This window comes from Euprymna scolopes, chromosome 5, assembly GCF_053919585.1.
Source record: "Euprymna scolopes isolate OS-2025 chromosome 5, ASM5391958v1, whole genome shotgun sequence".
Classification (NCBI taxonomy): Eukaryota; Metazoa; Mollusca; class Cephalopoda; order Sepiida; family Sepiolidae; genus Euprymna; species Euprymna scolopes.
Window position 1 is genome coordinate 169,975,440 of NC_136486.1, and position 20,756 is coordinate 169,996,195.

The 20,756-nt window shown below is 34.7% G+C and overlaps 1 protein-coding gene across 6 annotated transcripts in view; it reads left to right on the forward strand.

The window, feature by feature from the left end:
- Window positions 1-20,756, forward strand: part of LOC145277037 (epithelial cell-transforming sequence 2 oncogene-like) — a 629,231-nt gene that overhangs the window by 563,545 nt on the left and 44,930 nt on the right. For 4 of the 6 annotated variants that reach the window (XM_080128670.1, XM_080128671.1, XM_080128668.1 and 1 more), the window contains exons 21-22: window positions 13,562-13,718; window positions 18,322-18,387. In XM_080128670.1, coding sequence (XP_079984796.1) covers window positions 13,562-13,718; window positions 18,322-18,387 — 223 coding nt within the window. The remainder of the gene's footprint in view (window positions 1-13,561; window positions 13,719-18,321; window positions 18,388-20,756) is intronic. The other 2 variants (XR_013868093.1, XR_013868092.1) reach the window with 1 other exon arrangement.

Genomic DNA, 20,756 nt, shown 5'->3' on the forward strand with positions numbered 1-20,756 from the left:
TCAATGCATTCATACTGGCGAATATCAACAGATTCGTTATTGGCTATTATTCTACTCAGCTAGATTGCCCCATCAAACCAGTTGGATTTACACGCGTACCCCCCCCCAAAAAAAAAAACTACTCCATTTTTTTTTTTTTACCATATTTAGGCAGTTGAGTTAGTGCTTTTCGGGCACTCCCTAATAAAATAAATTATTCACCACAAGCTACTGAATAAACGAACAAACAACTTCGTAAAACTTAACAAGGAAAAGGTTTATTGAAGCAAGTCAGGGTAAGATGCCAAAAGATATAACTAGGATAAAACTTGTCTGCCTTTGCCTGGTAGTTATTCCCAAGTGAGAATCGTCGACACCGGTGGAGAGAGAGAGAGAGAGAGAGAGAGAGAGAGAGAGAGAGAGAGAGAGAGAGAGAGAGAGAGAGAGAGAGAGAGAGAGGGGGGGGTCCGCTCTCTTTGGCGTCAGGCTGGAAAAAAAGTTTTCTCGCCTGGAATGGAAGCAGTTAGAGTTCCGTAGGGGGTAAGGAAGGTCCCTGACCCTGCGCTATGCCTCTGATTGGTCAGTATGTGCCATATCGCACAGTCAGGGGAGGCACTGACGCACAAGAAAAAAGTTTGATTTGTTTCTGCTACATATATCAAAAACGGTCATTGTCCTTGTTGGAAGGACAGTAAATAAAAACTACTGTTGCTGCAGTTGCACTGCTGCACATTTCCAAAGCAATTGCGATATTCCCAAATAACTTACTGGATTTCCATAAAACTGCAGTAAAAATAAATAAAATAATTATTCAAAAACAAAACAAAAAATAAAAAATCAGCAAAAACAAAAAAAAAAAAAACAACAATAAACTGTGAGCAAGTTGACTCGTACACGCCACACCCTAAAAAAACATATAGATAAAATTTACATTTTCGAAATAAGGGAATCCGTAATAAAGGAAGGGAGATAACTCTGTTCAGAATATACCACAAGGGAGAAAACAAACAATTGTAAATATTTAAATAATTAAAATTGTCTGTTTTCGTAAGGACAATTTGGTGGTTATTTTCGTTCGCATATTTGTAAAGTATCTGTTTGGATAAATTTCTATCGTGTATATATATATATATATATATATATATATATATATATATATATATATATATATATATATATATATATATATATATATTATATATATGTATTCTTCGTTTAATTTACTTTAATTCAGTGGTTCTAGTGCGAATTCAAAGGTTTATAGATTTATTTTTGATAATATCTTACAATATTTAAAGGTTAAAAGAAAAAAAAAACTAACCAAATAAAAAGGCGATAAGTAAATGTTCACAAAGACAATATAGGCCAGTTTTCGACCGATCTGGATACGTTCTGTGTGTGTGTGTGTGTGTGTGTGTGTGTGTGTGTGTGTGTGTTTTAAATTATTTTTAAATGTTCTTTTTAGTTCATTACAAAAGTACGGTCAAAAGTTAGAACAGAAAAATAATGCTCATCTCCTGACAGTGATGTGAACCTTAGATAATCGCTCAAAAATCGGTAATGAAACAAAAACACAGATAATAACTGTCACCAACCCAGCGTAAATTTAATGCTCAACCGAACTGTATATTATTCTTGTCAGGATCCCTGTTTAAGTTTCGATTTCTGAGAGATTATCGAGACTCCACATCACTCACATCACGCTGTCATCATTATTTTCGTTTTTACATAACGGACTTGTATGCGATTTTTTATTTAACTAAAAATCGCTTCAAAATAATTTAAATCAGAACATGAAACTTACCCAGATTTATAGAAGAATAATATATCTTGCCTTTGGTAACATCCTTTGTTGCCTGTTTTTATTGTTTACACATCTCTTTTATTCAGCTGGATATTTTAACATCGCCTTAAATATTAATCCAAATTTGTTTTTAGAAAATTTATAACAGTTTTATATCATTAAAAAAAAATTCACTCTTTGACAATTTGTGAATGTGATATATTCTGTGGGAGCCTTTCCTAGTCTCACACAAACACACGCGTTCATATCTCAAGCTATATTATTGTCATATACATACGCCCACACAAACATACGCGCGCACGTCCACACATGTACATATATTCACGTTCGCGTACATACACTCACATTCACGTGTATACACACACATGATAACGTACACACATGTACTCACATACGCGCAAACGTACGCACACAAGGGCAACGTCACTTCCCCTTTCAAAGGAAACCCACACATGTGCAAAAGACCACCGGAAACAATTATAAAAGCAAGAGCAATAAGCAGCATCTTCCTTTTCCGACCAGCTCTCGAGCTGAGAGCTCGACTAACCAGCCGCCTCCCTTTTGGGAGGCGCGCGCTCACGCGCGTCACGTCCACTGCTACTATTGAGCACGAGCTAACAGACAGTATGTACACTTTATACGTTTTCTATCTCTATGGCCTGGATTGACTTTTTCTTATTCTCTCTTTCTCTCTGTACGACAATAGACTTTCCTTCTCACCAGTAAACAGCGAAAGACGCACGCCAAACTAAACACGTGTAGTACCCTTTTCTTTCACTTGTTTCTTCACGAAATAAATTCCTGTTCGTTAAATTCAATTTAACACGTAGTTCGCCTCTTTCTCAATTCAGTCTATTATTCCTAATTTGCACCACCTCAACAATTCTCAGCATATATAAAAATCATTAGAATTGTTTTAAATTATGTAAGATGTTCGAGTCAATACGTTAGTATTAAAAAAACTTGTTTCTTATTTTATTTAAAAACTTTATTTTTTACACCATTAACTTTTTTGTTGTTGATTTATCTGTAATAATAAAACCTGTTCATTATGTTTAGACAATAAAATTAATTTAAAAACTTCAAAGAACAAATTAAAGTATAAACAAAAGCAACAAGAATTTATAGTCAAATGTAGGTATTTATTCATATATATTTTCTGTTGTTTAACAAAATAAATAATATAAAAATGAACACAATTTAAAAAATATAAATAACTTGTCGCATAATTAAAAAAAAATATAATACAAACAAATAAACAAACAATGAACACATTAAAAAATAATTGGTTACAACAATAGCAAAGTTTGGAGGAACTCCATTTTGGTTAAGAATCAAATCTTCAATATTGTCTCAAGCACTAATAATTGACCAAATTTCATCTCTTACCATAATGAGGTACTTCTATACTTTGCTATTGTTGTTCATGAATGGCTGAATGACCACACACACACACACACACACACACACACACACACACACACACACACACACACACGCACACACACACACATATATATACATATATATATATATATATATATATATATATATATATATATATATATAGGTTGAACATAAACGTACTACTTGATTTCCAAGAGATATTAAATGGAATGTTATAATATTCTAACACATTAATTTTAATAGGGTTGCAGTATACATCACCTGTATTTCGATAGATATGTAAGATTACCCCCTAAGTAAGACACCTGTAAGCCATAAATATGGCCTCATAATGTTTAATGATGAGATGCTAGTCGTATAGCAATCAGTGTTCTGGTTGCCTAAGTTTAGCTGTGATATGCAAAGTCAATTTCAATTTTTATTTAAACTAGACAAGAAGTTTGAGAGGCTTAATCCGACCAAGCAGGTGATCATACTCTACCCTATTAAACAAAGTAGATTACTTTTGTCTCTTAAATGATAGAAGACCGTTGTTGCGGCCTAATCGTGCTACAGTAAATAAATACTTGATTACTAAAATGTTGAATGTCCGCAAGTAAAATCAGGAAGGGTTAAGTTTTTTGTAAGGAGATATATTGATTTATGCTCAGTCCGAAAAACCCGATGGAGAGGTAAATCTATCAGAATTATTGTGCAAAAATATCATAAATATAAGTTGTTTTCGATTAGAACTGAAAAGACTGCATGTGGTGTTAGTATTTCTATTTCAAAGGAAAAGGTAAATAATGATTAATGTTAATTATGTAAATAATCAAATTATACTTTTAATTAGTGTGATTCAAAGCAGCAATTGAAGGGCACTTTACCACACAGACGTTCTTTAGCAAACTTCATTTTCCCCAATGGTTCACTTTTACTTGCACAGCTGCATTCCACAGACTTGGTCGATTCCTGAACATTTATTATTCCGTATATTCATAAATCATCTCTCAGATAAAATTGTGTCCAAAATCAGTATATTTATGGATGACACCATACTCTATGGCAGACACAAGGGAAAGACAAATGAACACAAATCTAAGGCTTCGCTGAAACGTTACAAGAAAATATCCAGTCTGCAAATGTAAATGGATTGTAACATTTAATGCTGTCAAGAATAAACCTCTTTCTTTTAATAATTGCAAAAATCCTCCTCAACCACTGATTGTCATGACTAATAATATGCAACACGAAAGTTCTTCATTCAAACTTTCAGCTTACAATTCGCAGGCAACATGAATTGGAATAAATACATTAAGGACATTGCCAAAGCTACTGCAAAGAAGGTAGGTTCTTTCTATTGTGCTAGACAGTTGCTCACACCTGAGAGTATCCTATATTGCCAAAAGATCACCATTTGCCAATACATGGAGTATTACTGTCACATCTGTCATTAGTCTCTTGCTCTTAGATGGGGTCCAAAAAGAGTCTTTAATCTAATAGATACCATACTATCATCCAAATTAAAACCTCTGTACCAGCGCTAAAATGTTGCATGTCTTTGCCTGCTTTACAAGTATTCTAATGGAATATACTCTGACGAACTTAAGGCACTTGCGTCCCTTTGACGTAAATACTCCTGACTCACCCCAAAAGCAACAAAATACACAATACAGATACTTAGATGCTGGAAAGCCTTCTACTCTAATAGTTTCTTCCTCTGAACTGCTAGACTTTTAAATTCCATATCAGCTTCTACTTTAGGATGTATAGAACAAGAGTGGAAGAAGTTGAAAGATAACCTGTTGAAGGTAACAGAAGGTAACGTGATGATGGCCGAAGAGGATTCCAAGACATAGAATGACATCAAATAAGTGTGTCCAAGAAAGCAAGGTTAAAACAATGGATTTATTGGAGATAAGGTTTGGTGGCAAAGACGACAACACACAAAGAATCTACAAAGACAAGATGAAAACTGAGCAAACTGTTTGTAAATTACAAATGAATGTCCAGGAAAATGTCAGGATAGTCAAGATAGTTAAATCCATAGTAAAGGCAGATATGAATATTGTTGGCGAGACGTTCATTTGAAATAAAAATGGGATGCTAGTATTAAATGAACAGAACAGTAGAGACTCTAGATAATGTTACCACGAGAGATTGTTAAATATTAATATACTCAAAGTTTCAGAAGCTTGTAAAGACATGGTGGTTTCCCAAGAAAAGAGCCATTCATTTCATTTGGGGACAGATGAGGGTCAGAGCGATAATGAAAGAAAGAAGCTTGGTTTTAGATGCATTAAAATTAACCAGCTACCCTCTTCCCCATTGCACCATGTGCTCAAGATTAGAAGAGAAAGAATTAGACAGATCTTGGTCATTGTCTGTCTTTGAAGTGTAACCATAGATTTTGATGCTGTCTGCATAAATGTCTACGAATGATCTACGAATGTGATTTGGGCGATCATTATTGAAGATCAATAGAAGAGTTGAGCCAAGATGGAACTCTGAGGGATACCAGCATTAGTACTGTGAGCTTTTTATTTCTGCCCACCTACGACTATTCTTATAAGCCTATCAGAGAGAATGGATTTAATAATTGAGAGAACATTTCCAGCTATTCCACAGCTGGGAATCTTGTGAAGTAGACCTTTATGCCATAGGCTATCAAAAGCGTTTAATACGCCGAACTATTGATCTAGAAACGAAACCCTTGTTGAGAGATTCACTAATCCTGTGCGACATTACTGTTAGCACAACAGCTGTAGATCCTGCAAGAAGGGAAACCATATTACATGTCACTGAGTAGGTTATTTCTGCTGAGGTGGTTGACAACTTCTCTATCACATATTCCAGCAACTTACTCAGACACAAAGGAGACTGATTGGTCTGTACTAAGAGGCAGCTGACCTATCTCTAAAATTTTTGAATATAGTGCAAACTGATGAAGTCTTCCATGGTGTTGGGAAACATTTCTCCTAAAGACAACATTTAAACAGCTTTGTAAGTATAGGAGCTAGTTCTGGTTGAAGTTTTTTGAACACTATGATGGGAATGTCGTCAGAGCCAGTTTCTTTACTGGAATCAAGGTCCTTGATAAGCTTGGCAACATTATGCACAGATATTTGTATGTCGCATAGCATATTTTCAGATGCAGGAGGAAATATGGTGATTAGGCGGCCATGGTTGAAAAGAGTAGAATTTACTGCAAAATTCTTGGCCAAGGGTTTTGCTTTGTAAGATGCTGATGAAGTTACCTTGGGTTCATTGATGATGCTTGTGCAGTATTATGATGCATAGAAGTAAAACCGGGTAGGTCAGGATTGTGGATATGTGTTGCATGTAGAGAAAACACATGAGAATGACACAATGAAAAACATGAGAACGATGACAACGACGACAACGACGACAACGATGATGATGATTCGTGGTAGTTGCAGTTTCATTATTTCAATATATCACTTGGAATTAGTTGTCTGTTCAAATCACGCTTGTTTTCTTCTTTTCTCTCCTCATGCCAACAAAGTTAGTTTTTTAATTGTTTTGCTTTGGATTAAACTTAAAAAAAAATTTATTTGGAAATGCTCGAGACAAGGTATGAAGCTACCTTATATAAGGAACTAACAAGAATGAAAGATAATTATTAGAAAGACAGGAGATGACCTCAGTCTTGAAAAGGTCAAGCTACAGATAGGAGGAACCTAGTCATCAGGAAAATGTTCCACAACCGTTGTAGTCTTGGGAAAGAAGCTACTGGAATAGAAAGTTGTATTAGAATGAGGTATAAAAACAGCAAATTGATGGAAACCACTAGACCAAGTTGTCAAACGGGTTGGAATAAAAAAAAGCAAGGAACAAAACAGACAATTAAAAAAACACACATGGTATACAAGAATTATAGAAAAGACTGAGACTAGCGACATGAAATCTGAGTGTGAGAGAGTGCAGAAAAGAAGAAAGCGTGAACCGAATCAAATTACAGATACGTTTCGGCACCTTATCAAGAACCCTTGAATAGGACAGAGATTCACCACTTCAAATATGATAACAGTATTGATAATTAATTTGTAGAGATATAGAATGGCCGCAGGTGTGAGAAAGTGTTTAGAGAGATAGAGAGAACCGACTTTCCAAGAAGCAGAAATGCGTCAAATGTATAAACACTAAGAAATTAATATATATTATTTTACATATTCTTCCCTAATGTATTTCATCAATAAAATTTCTCGAAAATTCATAAATCTTATCTACAAAAAGATTCTCGAGTTCGACAAGTTACACGTGAAAAAGATTGGAGGTTACATTGGCTTAATCGTTCATTTCTTCCTTCGCTAAAACCATAACTTTTTTTAGATGTCGGTGTAGTTCTTACCTACATACAAAAAGGTGGCTTCTACCAACGCCAGGAGCCATGCCACAACTGTTGATACCTAACATTTGAAAACAAAACGCTCCCAAGGCCAGGGATCACGCCAATCAAGTTTAATGTCATTTGAAAATGTTTCTAGTTAATAAAACAAGAGCATCATAAAAACATACGCAAATTTTAAAAACCAAATTATAAAATTTATATGACGTTTTAGAAAATTATAATTTGATTAAGTTAAAACTATAGCAATTCGTATTTGAAGAAATGAATTAAGTCATTTATAAACCCGTGTATTCATGATATATTGACTTGAGAATGCCAGTATAACAAGAAATACGCTCTTCTTTTAAAACCGTTTTATGACAGTGAACCTTTTCGGAGATACTCAATGAACTTTTTTTTTTACATGGAGGTCACCACTTATCAAGGCCCGGAAGCCACTCGAGGATAAGGGTTATTGACTGTACAGTAATCGATGGGATAGTATCGTAGTAATCATTAGTATTAGAGATTTGATAGAGTGTCTTACTTAAGGGGGCTGTTTGTCAGGAATTTGTTTATGTTGGACTTGAAGACATCCAGGTTGAAGTCAGGTGGGAAACAGGCGAACGGAAGAGAATTCCACAGTCGTGCACTTCTAAGAAAGAAGCTCTGCTCATGGAATCTACGTTTGGATTTAGGCACAGATAAAGAGTGGGAAACATTAATGATAGTAGTTTCAGCTAGACGGGTGTTTATCGTGAAAGATTGGCAAGGGGGACCAGAGATTGGAGCTCAGACGAGCACTTGCCATGGAAATAACGATAAAACAAAGACAGGCTCGCAACGTCTCTTCTGTGGGAGAGAGGCTGCAGGGAAGAGAAAAGGGCATCCTCCACTAGGCCACGAAGTCTATTTTGTACTCTGTCAAGGCAGGATAGGCTGCTTTTACTAATAGCGTTTATTTCTAACAAATTGTTTGATTTATTTACCATTGCTTAACAACACATCAACATTATTTCTCCTGAAAATTATAATCCATTTTTCCTAATCTATATCATAATACACTAAGGCATGTACCGTTCGTACGTACAAACGGTGATTGGTAATTTATTTGATATCGCTAAGGAAACGACTTAACCCATTTTAACATCAATTGTTCCCCTATCAAATTATGCAATTATGTTGTCCCATCGACTAAAAAAATACAATTGTAAAAAAGGTAATATGCGTTTTCTTGATTTAAAGGATAGTAAGCGGTAAAAAAATATTGTGTTTTATAAAGAATTAAATCGCTGCAATTTTAAATAAATTAAGAAAAAAAAAAGAATCATTTTAAAAGACGTTTTAAATATTAAAAGAAGAGTTAGCTGTCAATGACAATTTTACGGAAGAAGAAAATCGTTATTTATCTTATATCAGGTTGACAATAAAGTTCTTGCGGTTTTTAACTTTTAAATTGTGATGAACATGTTACATGGAAAGTGCTGTCTCCTTCCCATGTAAATAAGAAGACTACCAGATAAGTGAAAACGAGATTAAGATAAGCCTAGAATCGAACCCTATAGGCAAGGTTAAGAAATGGAATGTTAGAAATCAAGTCTATTGTTAATTCTTTTAGAGATCTGAATATTAAATAAGTCAGTAAAAAATGAACAATGAAAATTAAATTATATTGTTTAAAAATAGGTTAGATTAGAATTGAGGATTCTTTTGTTTGTCAAAAATGAACACACACACACACACATATATATAGGCTTAAAAGATAAAGAGTAAAGTTATATGAACACTTTATTACATTATAAAGTCGATAAGGGATACAAAAGAAATATAACGGAGAAATCTCTTTAAGCCATAGTATTTCGAAGCTAAGTACTTTTTATCAGAAAAAGGGAAGAAGCCGGTATTACACGAACATAAGGGTAAAAAGACAGCGCGCACAGCTTTTTTTATAACATTCAGATTAGAAAAAGGAAAACATTTTGGTGGGGGATAATTTTTTTTTATCAAGGCCCGAAGGCCACTCAGGGATAAGGTTTATTGTGTGTACAGTAATCAATGAGATAGTATTGTAGTAATCATTAGTATTGGGGGTTTTAAGGGGGCGGTTTGTCAGGAGTTTGTTTATGCTGGACTTGAAGACGTCCAAGTTGTAGTCAGGTGGGAAACAGGCAAGCGGCAGAGAGTTCCATTGGCGTGCAGTTCTAAGAAAGAAGCTTTGCTCATAGAATCTACGTTGTGATTTAGGCACAGATAAAGAGTGGGGAAAATTATTGACAGTAGTTTCAGCCAGACGGCTGTTTCTCCTGAAGGATTGGCGAGGGGGGACGAGGGATTGGAGCTCAGACGAGCACCTGCCATGGAAATAACGATAAAACAAAGACAGGCTTGCAACGTCTCTTCTGTGGGAGAGAGGTTGCAGGGAAGAGAAAAGGGCATCCCCCACTAAACCACGAAGTCTATTTCGTACTCTGTCACGGCAGGATAGGCTGTTTTTAGCAGCTCCTGCCCAGATGTGGCAACAGTACTCCATCCTTGGACGTACTTGGCTTTTATAAAGATAGAGAATTGCATCAGTAGTGAGATATCTTCTGGAACGGTAGAAGAATCCCACCATTTTCCCAGCGTCCCTGGCAACAGATTTGATGTACGTGTTCCATTTTAGATCAGGAGTAAAGGTCAAACCCAGAAGCTTGTCAAAACATGGAGCCTGTCCAAGACGAGAGCCATTCATTTCAATTGATGCCAGATCGGAATCAGAGCGTTGATGATGTAAAGATAGAAGCTTGGTTTTGGATGCATTAAAAGTGACAAGCCACCTCTTCCCCCATTGAATGGAGACAAACGAGAGAGAATCACGAAAGAAAAAATATTAAAGGATCTTAGAAAATAGTTATATATGATAAAATCTAAATAAAATAGGACAAGTTAAATACGAAAATTAGAGAAGAGCAAAAAAAAAAAAAAAAAAAAAAAGAGAAGTTAAGAAAGGTTATATATAAACCAACTGAAATTCTAGGAGAATAATTCAACCGAAAATAGAAGTACTCCAAAATATAATGGAGCGAAACTTACTATCCAGTACAATCGCATGTAGAATAATACAGAAAATAGTTTCAATGTCTGTAATTGATCCGAGGATGTTCCGAAAAAGTAATCCGACTCTCATTGAAAATTTATTTTTCATCTTAATTTTATTACTATATATACACCAATGCAAATTATGGCGACTTCTAATTTAGGAACGAAGTTCAAATTCTGTCATAATCAGTCACGTTGCTGTTCCATATTAACGGCTAGTTCGCGAGGAATTATTGTCTCTTCCCCTCCCTCTTTTCTTTCTCTCTGTCTCTGTCTCTGTCTCTGTCTCTGTCTGTCTCTCTCTCTCTCTCTCTCTCTCTCTATATATATATATATATATATATATATGTTTATGTATATATATATATGTATACACATGTCCCTAAAAATAGGGACGTCTAATGCATGTAAGGGGGTTAACTCTTATTCGGTACTTTTCCTCTTTTCCTTCCTCTTTATTCTTCTTTCTCTTCCGATTCAGTCTACGTACACCTAAGCAATGTCTTGCGGTAAAATTCAGGAACACGTTATTGATTGCTTACAGGGGTTTTCAGAAATATAAGTTTTGATTTTACAGTTTTAATGCTTCTATACTCCTTTCTCTATTCATTTCCATTATTCATCTAAACTTTACAGCAAACCATTACTAATGGTCAACACAGATTCCGCTTCTATAAGCACGGTTACAGATCGCTTAAGGACACCACTCGCTTGCGCAGGTTTTCACGTTCATTGTCGGACTGTAACTGAAAGTTAAAAGTAATGTTTCGACAGAACAAATGTATAATAATTACAAAAAGAATAGGTACTTGTGCAGATAAACCAACTCATTTCAGAAGAAAACATTAACACGTACTTACGTGTCAAGCGCAAGAGAAGTTACGTTTCTACTTACATGGATAAGTTTTTTGTGTTTTAACTTACTAAAATATCTCTTAGAAATACACATAGTGTACAACACATAACTGTTACCAAATGCGAGATAAGGTACTCTTAAATAAAAAATAAAATACTTGTACAGAATTCTATCTATATAAAAAAAGAACAAACAAAATCTTACTCGTAAGGAAAGAAAAGGTCGTACAACAAAACATTGCATAAAACCATTGAGTTGTTTTATTATGTAATTATTATAAGAGATAAGTCACTTATAGAGAATTTTATCGATATAAAAAAACAAACAAAATTGTAGCGTGCCGGAAAGAAAACGTACAATCACGTGAAATCATCGAGGAATTTTATTTTTAAATAAGAAATAACGTGCATACGATCATTTTAATAGTGCACTGCAGGCTTCTTTAATTTTAATTGTTGCTTTAAGTAGTGCTCTGGATGACTCTTGAGTTTTCCACTGATCACTTAAAAGAATAATTTATCTTCTTGAGGTGGAATATAAACTCGATGTTAGTAATGCTCTTGAGGCCTCCTTACTTTTATTTAGTGCTTTTAGTAGCGCTCTGAAAGCATCCTGAGTGTTATTATGTTTTTCAGTTCATAGTTAAAAATAGTTTCCCCTCTTGCAAGGATTAGAAACTTGATTTTAACACGGCTCTGTCGGTCTCCTTAATTAGTGCTTTCAGTTGCACTATGTAGGCCTGAACACTTAAAATATAACTTCACTTCTAGTGAATGGGGGTGTTAAACTTGGTCTTAGTATTGCTCTGGGAGTCTCCAAACTTGTATTTAGTGCTTTCCGCAGCGTTGTCTAGGCCTTGATAAGCTGTTATGCCTATGTAAAAAAAAAAGTTCACATGTTGTTGAGGTGTCTAGATTTTTATGCACTTAAGAAGGGGTGATTTTCACATAATCTAGTGTGGATTTTGTCCGCAAAGAAAAATCAGGAAGGGAGTGGTTTGCTGGATCCAATGTAGAGTTTGAGGCAAACCGACGAGCAAGCCTTCTCACTTATCGTGCAAAAAATTTCACGATATCTGTATAGTTGAGAAATTGTTGATTGTCCGTTATTTACTACACTATTGTAGATTTTCCAGAAACTACGAGTTCCTAATTTCTGCGTTTCAATACGTTATCTGGTGGTTTCGGTGTATTCTTTCTTGGTTGTCGTTTTTTCTTTCTTTCAATTACTTCTAGCATTTATAAACCTTTTTCTGTTTGTACTAGACTTATGTCAGATAAATCTGCAGTATGCGTGTTGTCTTTGAACACTGATAGCTGCGCAAATAGAAATAAACCATCGGGAGAGAGTGGAGTTTGCTATAGAACTTCCGTGTGACAACATGTGCTTCAGTTGCCGCTTTGAACCATTCATTTGTCTCATTCGCGTACTGTTCTGCAGGAAAAATTATATTTCTTCATAGGGCATCTATAATGAGACCATGATGGCTTCCCAGTTAGTCTTCTTGTAGTACCTTTTGTCGTTTTGAGTAATGGCTTTGGGTCAAGAGTTATCTAATGCTGGGATACATTATCTACTGTTATTCAAGCTATGGTTCGACAGAGTTGTAAACTTTTTATATCGAGTATTCATGAATTACTAAGGTTTATAATTACTTGAGGTTATTGAAATTTTCAATAAGGTAATGGAGCAGTATCTTGAATGGCTGGAGATTTCAGAATGGGATAAAAGCGCAATTATAAATATAAAGCAAAAAAAATGTGATCCGTGTGAATCAGTACTTTAAATTCATTATGGGTGCTTGATTTTTTTTTGTAATTCAACTATTAAATAATCACAAGACCGACACATGAAGGTTGCCAACACATGCAAAGAAAGCATTGCAGAAGGCAATTGCAGGTTAACCCAATACAACAGAAGGAATTTGAACTCGACTGATTTCATTATTCACACTTGTGTACATTAAGCAACTCGTGTATATCAATTTTTGTGTTGCAACAAACGAAAATGTTTAAAAATCAAAAATGAAAACAAATAGAAAATAAAACTGTTTATTTTAAGCGAACTAATCTATTTTCTGTTTTATTATTCCTTTTGTTGTCTGCAGACTTCAGGAAGTTCTATTTTCACCGTTGCAAAGAATCAATGGATACGTGACTCTTTTGTCTTGGTTCCAAGTTTACACGCCACACACTCACCCGGACAACGATGACCTTGCTTCTGTAATTGACAGCTTTTCCCAACTGGATGGTTTCATCACTGAGGTGTGTCGATCTATTTGTTATACAGCAAAAGAGACCTTTCCCATTCATCCTTCTCTTTCTGTTTCCCCTTCCCACTTTTCATCATCATATTCATCCTCATCTGTTTATTATAAATCGTTGAGAACCAGCTTATTGCAATCCTATTTCCATACAAAGATGTTGCTTATCTATCTATCTATCTATCTATCTATCTATCTATCTATCTACTCCCATATAAAAGGAACTTTATTTGCTTGTTAGTTAATTTCCTATAAACTCGAAAACGGCTGGACCGATTTTTATGCAATTTCACACGAGTATACTTTATGTAGATAGATTTTGTATCGGAATGTCTTCGATAAGGATAGATAATCGTAAAAATACGATGGAAGAAGGAATAGGCAATTTCGAGTAAAGTAAACGCCTTATACAGCCTAACATCACAAGTGCATTTGAGAAGTTTTATTACCGGACAGGCAGAAAAGATCGGGATATAAAATCAACAGTCCGTTCTTTGATACGACAAGGGAGCGTTCGAAGTGTTTTTGCTTAGAGCACAATTGAACCATGATATTTGACTTTTATATCTTAAACTTAAATTCAAGCCATTATTACTGCACCAGTAGAACGTTCCGGCATATAAAACCAACACTATCTTCTTTGATATGACATGAGTGCGATCATTTTCAATTTTAATTCAAGCCATTATATAAATCTAGGTTTATAAAATCTATACAGTGCAATGTAAACTACAATGTATTGTGGACCAAGCCACAGTAGGGACGCATGTGAAACTTTCTCTGGTGCACCCTGGTGGCACCCCAACTAGAACAGGGAATTAGTCGATTTAGTTAGGCGTTTTAACCAGTTTCGATAACAATAAAATATGGGAGGGCAAAAGAGTCGCTGATCCTTATTCAATGTCGGGCAACGTCATGTCTCTCTGCTAATACATACATACATATATATATATATATATATATATATATATATGTGTGTGTGTGTGTGTGTGTGTGTGTGTGTGTGTGTGTGTGTGGAAATAGAATAATTCTAGTAGGAATTTATCATGACAGATTATCATTCTTTAAAAACTTCTTTCCACAATCATATGACAAACTGTATATATATATATGTGTATGTATATATATATATATATGTATATATACATGTATATGCATGTATGCATGTATATCCTTACATACATATATATATATATTTATATACATATATTAATATATATCTATACATAATCAAATCGGCACATGTTTTCCATCTTTGAAATAACTTCATTATATTGTAAACGCACTGGCCAGTTGCACATTTGATATACCTACATTAGCTGTCTACATCGAGTGCATGTTTTACGATTATTACGATTCGCTTTTATTTATTACTGTAACTTATCTTTTCGTTCCTGCAGAAACCACTCTCCCGTGCAAATGTCTTTTTAAAGTGCTAGCCCGATACTTACTCATTAATTACCTTCTCCTCTTACGTTCCCATAGAACACCGGAGCAAATTTTTCACAGTGTACGCTTATCGCCGACGACACTCGTACTTTAATACTGAAACATACTAATTGTTTTCTTTTAATCATAGATTCAGCATGGCTCTACATTAAAGTACCATATCAATTATCTCTTGAGACATTTTGTCATTTATCATCTAAGTAAATTAATGAGAAAGTTGGGCCCATTAAACAAATCCGAAAACCAGTTATTTCATATTTACACAATAGACGAATCATCCTTTTTCATACTGTTTGATTTTTAATAAAAAATAGTTTTGTTTCGCCATATTGATTTTATTTCCTTGGCTCATTTTGGTTGGTTGTTTTTGTTTTACGGCATATCAACCCCTTTCGGGTTATTTAATGCCGAATCCAAAGATTTTGAAGAAAAAAATTTTTAATAGAGTATATTTGTTGTTTTTACGTCAGTTTCTATTTAACCCATAGTTGGGACCCTAACAGGTACTACCACTCCGGGTCAGAGTGGATCTGGGAGCAATGGAAATTTAAGGGTGGCTCCACACTCCCCAAAGCCCACAAGTTGGGCCTCACCACTAGATATAGTTTAAGGTCATATCCAGGACCCCCATTGAGGGACTTTTACCCTCTGCAGGGGGGCAGTCGGCGTATTCTAATGCCCCACCGACAGGGCCGTCCTTGGCTCATATTTCATATTTTGGTACACATGTTTATTTCTTTAGATGGAATAAATTGATTTTAAATGTTTAAATCTATGACTAAATTGCAAGTGAAAAGGCAAATTTATTTCGTCTTGCTTTTTTCCCCATAGGTCACATTTTACAGATTAATAAATTAATGTGGAAATTTTCGAAATGCTTTATCTATTAGCGGGACCTGTTAAATTCTCTCAGCGGCATTTTCATATGTAACATATGCTGCTGGGCATTCTGTGGACGTTCAGTGTGAATTGAGACTCCACGATAATTTTACAAATTTTCCTTTAAAACTGCAAAAGTTGTGAGAAATTACACGACTTGAATCGTGTCACTTCCTTGGTTGATTAGTTTTACACATTGTTTATAATTACAGCCTTTGCCATTGGGTAATTTGAATTTAAAACCGCAAGGGCAGGAATGTTTTAACTGAAAAATTTAGACAGGGAAAATATTTCGAGCAAAACAGACTCATATTAATTTTCTCATTACTTAAAGGGCCCTTTGGCCCCCAATGTTGTCTCGGTACCTTTGAGATAATTTAACCTACTAAGTTAGATGTTCTTTCTAGACTTAGTATCGCCTTTCTAATCTACAAAGAATGTTAAATTCGGTTTTTATCATTTTTTCGGAATTATCCGCCTTTTTCAATTCGAACATTATTTTAAATGGATCATAAGCCAAGGACAAATGATAATCTTCACGGAAAAATTTTCCCTACCACAAAGTTTTATCTACCAGACTCAGCAGAAGCAGCAAAATTACGCAACATAATTTTGCAATCGGGAAGATGAAGCGACCTGCCTTTAATCAACAGCTAAGTGCGTTTTTCAATGCCGTGTTTAATTTTCCGTTCTACCAGATTTCTAAGCTATGTGAGAATGCATTTCTCACATATTATTTATCTAAGCAATCTGGTTAACGCCGTGTTAGTATGTATCTGGTTATTACGGTTTATATCCAATACCCTTATAGGAGTCAGTGATATATTTCCGTTGTATCGATACCCGCCGCAAACGGAAATCACACGATGTCATATGCCATCTTTAGACAGAAGAGATACTACCTTTAGACCCAATCCAGTAAACAAAGAACGTATATTTTAGTTTCACGTACTGCTCAAAAGCGAGATAATTTTTTTTATTTAATATTTTTTTTATTGCGTCATCCACGATCGGGAGATCCTATTAATTAAAAAGAAGTGTAGAATGTGACAACATTCTTACGAACATTAAATTAGCTTATCTATATACTTTTTTCTTTTTGCTCACGTTCACCCTTAACAAGGCAAATCACCACTTGTGCATAAGAGGAGCACGGATAGATAAATGTACTTAACTTGGTGTCCTTCAAGCGGCTTATGTTGGTCTAGCTATAAAGACCAGTGTTTCCACGCAGAATGGATTGAGGTGCAAAGCTTACATTCATTTGAGAGCAGTAGGAGGGAAGTAGGGTTTACCTTAAGGGCCAAATGTGTGCTTTGAACAAACGGCCTGTAATTTTAATACTTCCTGTAATGTATTTAATTGGAACGGAATAATTTTTTTATTTCTGTATTTATATTTTAAAACATAAAAACTTATTTTCCAAAGGTGATGAATGCTAGAAAATAGATGCATATTTCCAATTTCTCTATTGTATCTATACATATATTGATGATTTACAGAAAATGACACGTGAGACTAAGATCTGCAAAAATAGAGAGCCAAGTGAGCAGATTGCATGGAATATGAAAATAGACTAAAATAATTAAACATAATGAATTAAAAATATTTTTTAGAAATATTGATATTAAAGACGGATTTACAGGGTGGTCAAAAAGTCAGGTAACATGTTAAAGGTAGAAAAAACAATATGATCCATTATAATCTCTATTCGTTTAATATTACTTGTTTAAATATTTGAGTGTAATATATAAACTTTAATTTTAAATCTAGATTTAAAATATATATATATATATATATATATATATATATATATATATATATATATATATACGTGTATTGCTAATATCGTTTTTCTTTAAAATGTTACCTGACTTTTTGACCACCCTGTAGACATGGTTAAAAATTGGTAAGAAAAAATGTTCAAGTAAAAACTAAATTAATGTTTGTAATATGTTATAAACTTCTACCCTTCCTTTTTAATAAATAGGATATTCCAATTGAATAATTTATAATCTGAAAACCGTGACACACGTACGTATGCACGTTAAAGATACTACAATATTAATGTATAGATATGAGTACACGACGATGATTGTTTCGTGTTTACAATGACGTTATGAATTAAATGTTTATTATGTTTTAATTAATGTTTCAAGCATTTAATGCACCGAAATTTGCAAATGGATAGCGAGTCTGCAAAAGCATCAAATAATTAAAACAGTATAAAAAATTGTTTAAAAGTTGATTGATTAATATTTCTATTTTAATTGCAGACTAAACTCCGATTACAAAGAGAAGAAGAACTATTGAGCGTGAGGCGAAAAGTATTGAATTGTCCAGTAAGTATGTTAACATGATTTCTTTAAAAAATTTTTTATACTTATTTGATCACACGCGGTTAGGTCTTTGTAATTAAGAGCAACTTTCTTGCTTAGAATGGAACGATAAAATTGTCGCTATTGAAAAGATGACATGATTCTATTTCCGTTTTAGGAAAATCGGGTTTCGTTTTTTGTTGCAAACCATCTACTGGTTGGTCAGTTGTGTACAAATCCCAAGAGCGTAAGAGCCTTCTATCATGTCTGAAAGTGACACAATGTTCAACGAGCGAGATCGGAGATGTGCAGCTGTATAACTCATGGTTTCTACGGATCCAAGTTATGACAACAGGACAATTGTCAGCACCATCAAAATGCATCGGTGGATAGCCACGAATAATAGAGATGCGTTCATGGGGAGAAAACAAAGTTTTTGGCCACGGTTATGGTATTTAGTGTGGTTTCAATGAGGGCCACATCATGCTACCTCACATCTTCGAAGTCAGCTTGAAAGTCAACACCAAAGTGTATCCAGATGCGCTGAAGAGTGTGGTTATTATCTAGTGCAACCAGGTGATTGCTGGCATACCCTGAGTGTGGCAGCAGGACAATGCCGGCCCACAAGTCCTAAGATCCAAGTTTGGCTTCAGAAGGAATGCTACGATTTTGAACCCATTTTTTCACTAACCCCGCTCCCCTGATCTGAAATCGCTGGGCTACTTCGTTTGTTCATACGGTGAGAACATCACCAACATGACCTATCACAGCATCAAAGTCAGCTCAGTTACGCTGGCGCTTGTGGAAAAGGCATGCTCCCAGTTCCGGACCAGCATCGAGGCGGTGATTGAAGCTGAAGGAGGCTACATTAAATAGATGTCAGATCTACTACATAGTCAAGTTACCTGAATTGATTTTTCAATTTTAAAATAAAGTTGTAATGTTGTTTTCTTTAAGACGACAACTTTATCGTTCCACTCCCTATACAAATCAGTCCATCGTTTTAAAAAACAAATTCAAGAATAGCATTACAAAAATGGCAGCTCAAACGTAAAAAAAACATATACGAGTCACTGCTGTTCATCTAGAGCTATTGATTAACTCTTTTTAAAATTCACAAATAAAAATCTGTCTTTTACTGAAAAAAAACATCTCTAATGGTGAAAAAAACAAACAAAACAAAAAACAAAGAACAAAAACACACGCATTCTAACGTACATTTTGTGAAGAGAGTAAATCATTGATAACTTCGTATTTAGCACATTACAATTACCCATCGAACATTTTTCCCTTCTACTAGTGTAACGGATTAGCTTTACTAGTTTGCTTACACATCTTAATAAAAAGTAATTCACTCTTACTTAATTATCTATGTTGCCTTTTCTTTTTAAAATGCATAATATTCTTAGGCAATGCGTAAGAATATTAAAGAACCTAAACTAAATATTTGTGATGTCTCTTTCTAAAGATCCACCTAAAATAAAAACTCAATCGAATGAGTAAACAGTTTCCAGCGACTAAACTCGTAGAATTAGATTAAAATTTTTTTCCAAGTTTATTGTGGGGTCTCCATTCGCTCCGAGTGATAATAACCACAAAAAACCTTCATATTATTTGCATTCTCATGTCTTCTGTTTTCATCTTGAGTGTCATTCTCACGTTTCTGTCGATGTAACCTATGACCTTATTCAGGCGTATCTTGTCGAACTCGGGAATGTTTCTGTCGAACTCGGAAATGTTTCTGTTGAACTCGGAAATTTGGACGGAATTTCGAACGGAACCTTTGTTTTTTATTTACGGGGGTAGCATGCTTTCGTTCCGCCATGACTAGATAGAGATCCTAATTCATATGCAATTATATTTTTCGGTCGCCCACACCGAGAATTGAACCTTAAACCTTCAGGGGAATATCATTTTACACTTGTTTTTTCCAAGTATTCTAACCACTTGCGGACAATTCTGGTACAAAGTTTGGGAGCCTTAAACTTATTTTATTTCTAGTGATACCCCCCACCCCCACCCCTCTCTCTCTCTCTCTCTCTCTCTCTCTCTCTCTCTCTCTCTCTATATATATATATATATATATATATATATATATAATTCTGATTAATTACTTGTTACTGTATATATTACCTATTATTCACAATTTACCGTTACCATGTGTTAAATTCTATACTAGCTACATTTTTGCTTCCGGTTTCAATTCTAGTTGATTGTACCCGAATACTTCTTTTTTTCTTAATTTTTAAATCACAACTCTATAATAATTTATATGAAATCTGGACAAATAAAAATATCATATTTAAGCGTGTTTTACGACTGGCAAAGCCAGTCGCCACCCCGCAAGTATATTATAAAATCCCTCCGTGAACGCGGAAAATGGCTAAACTTCA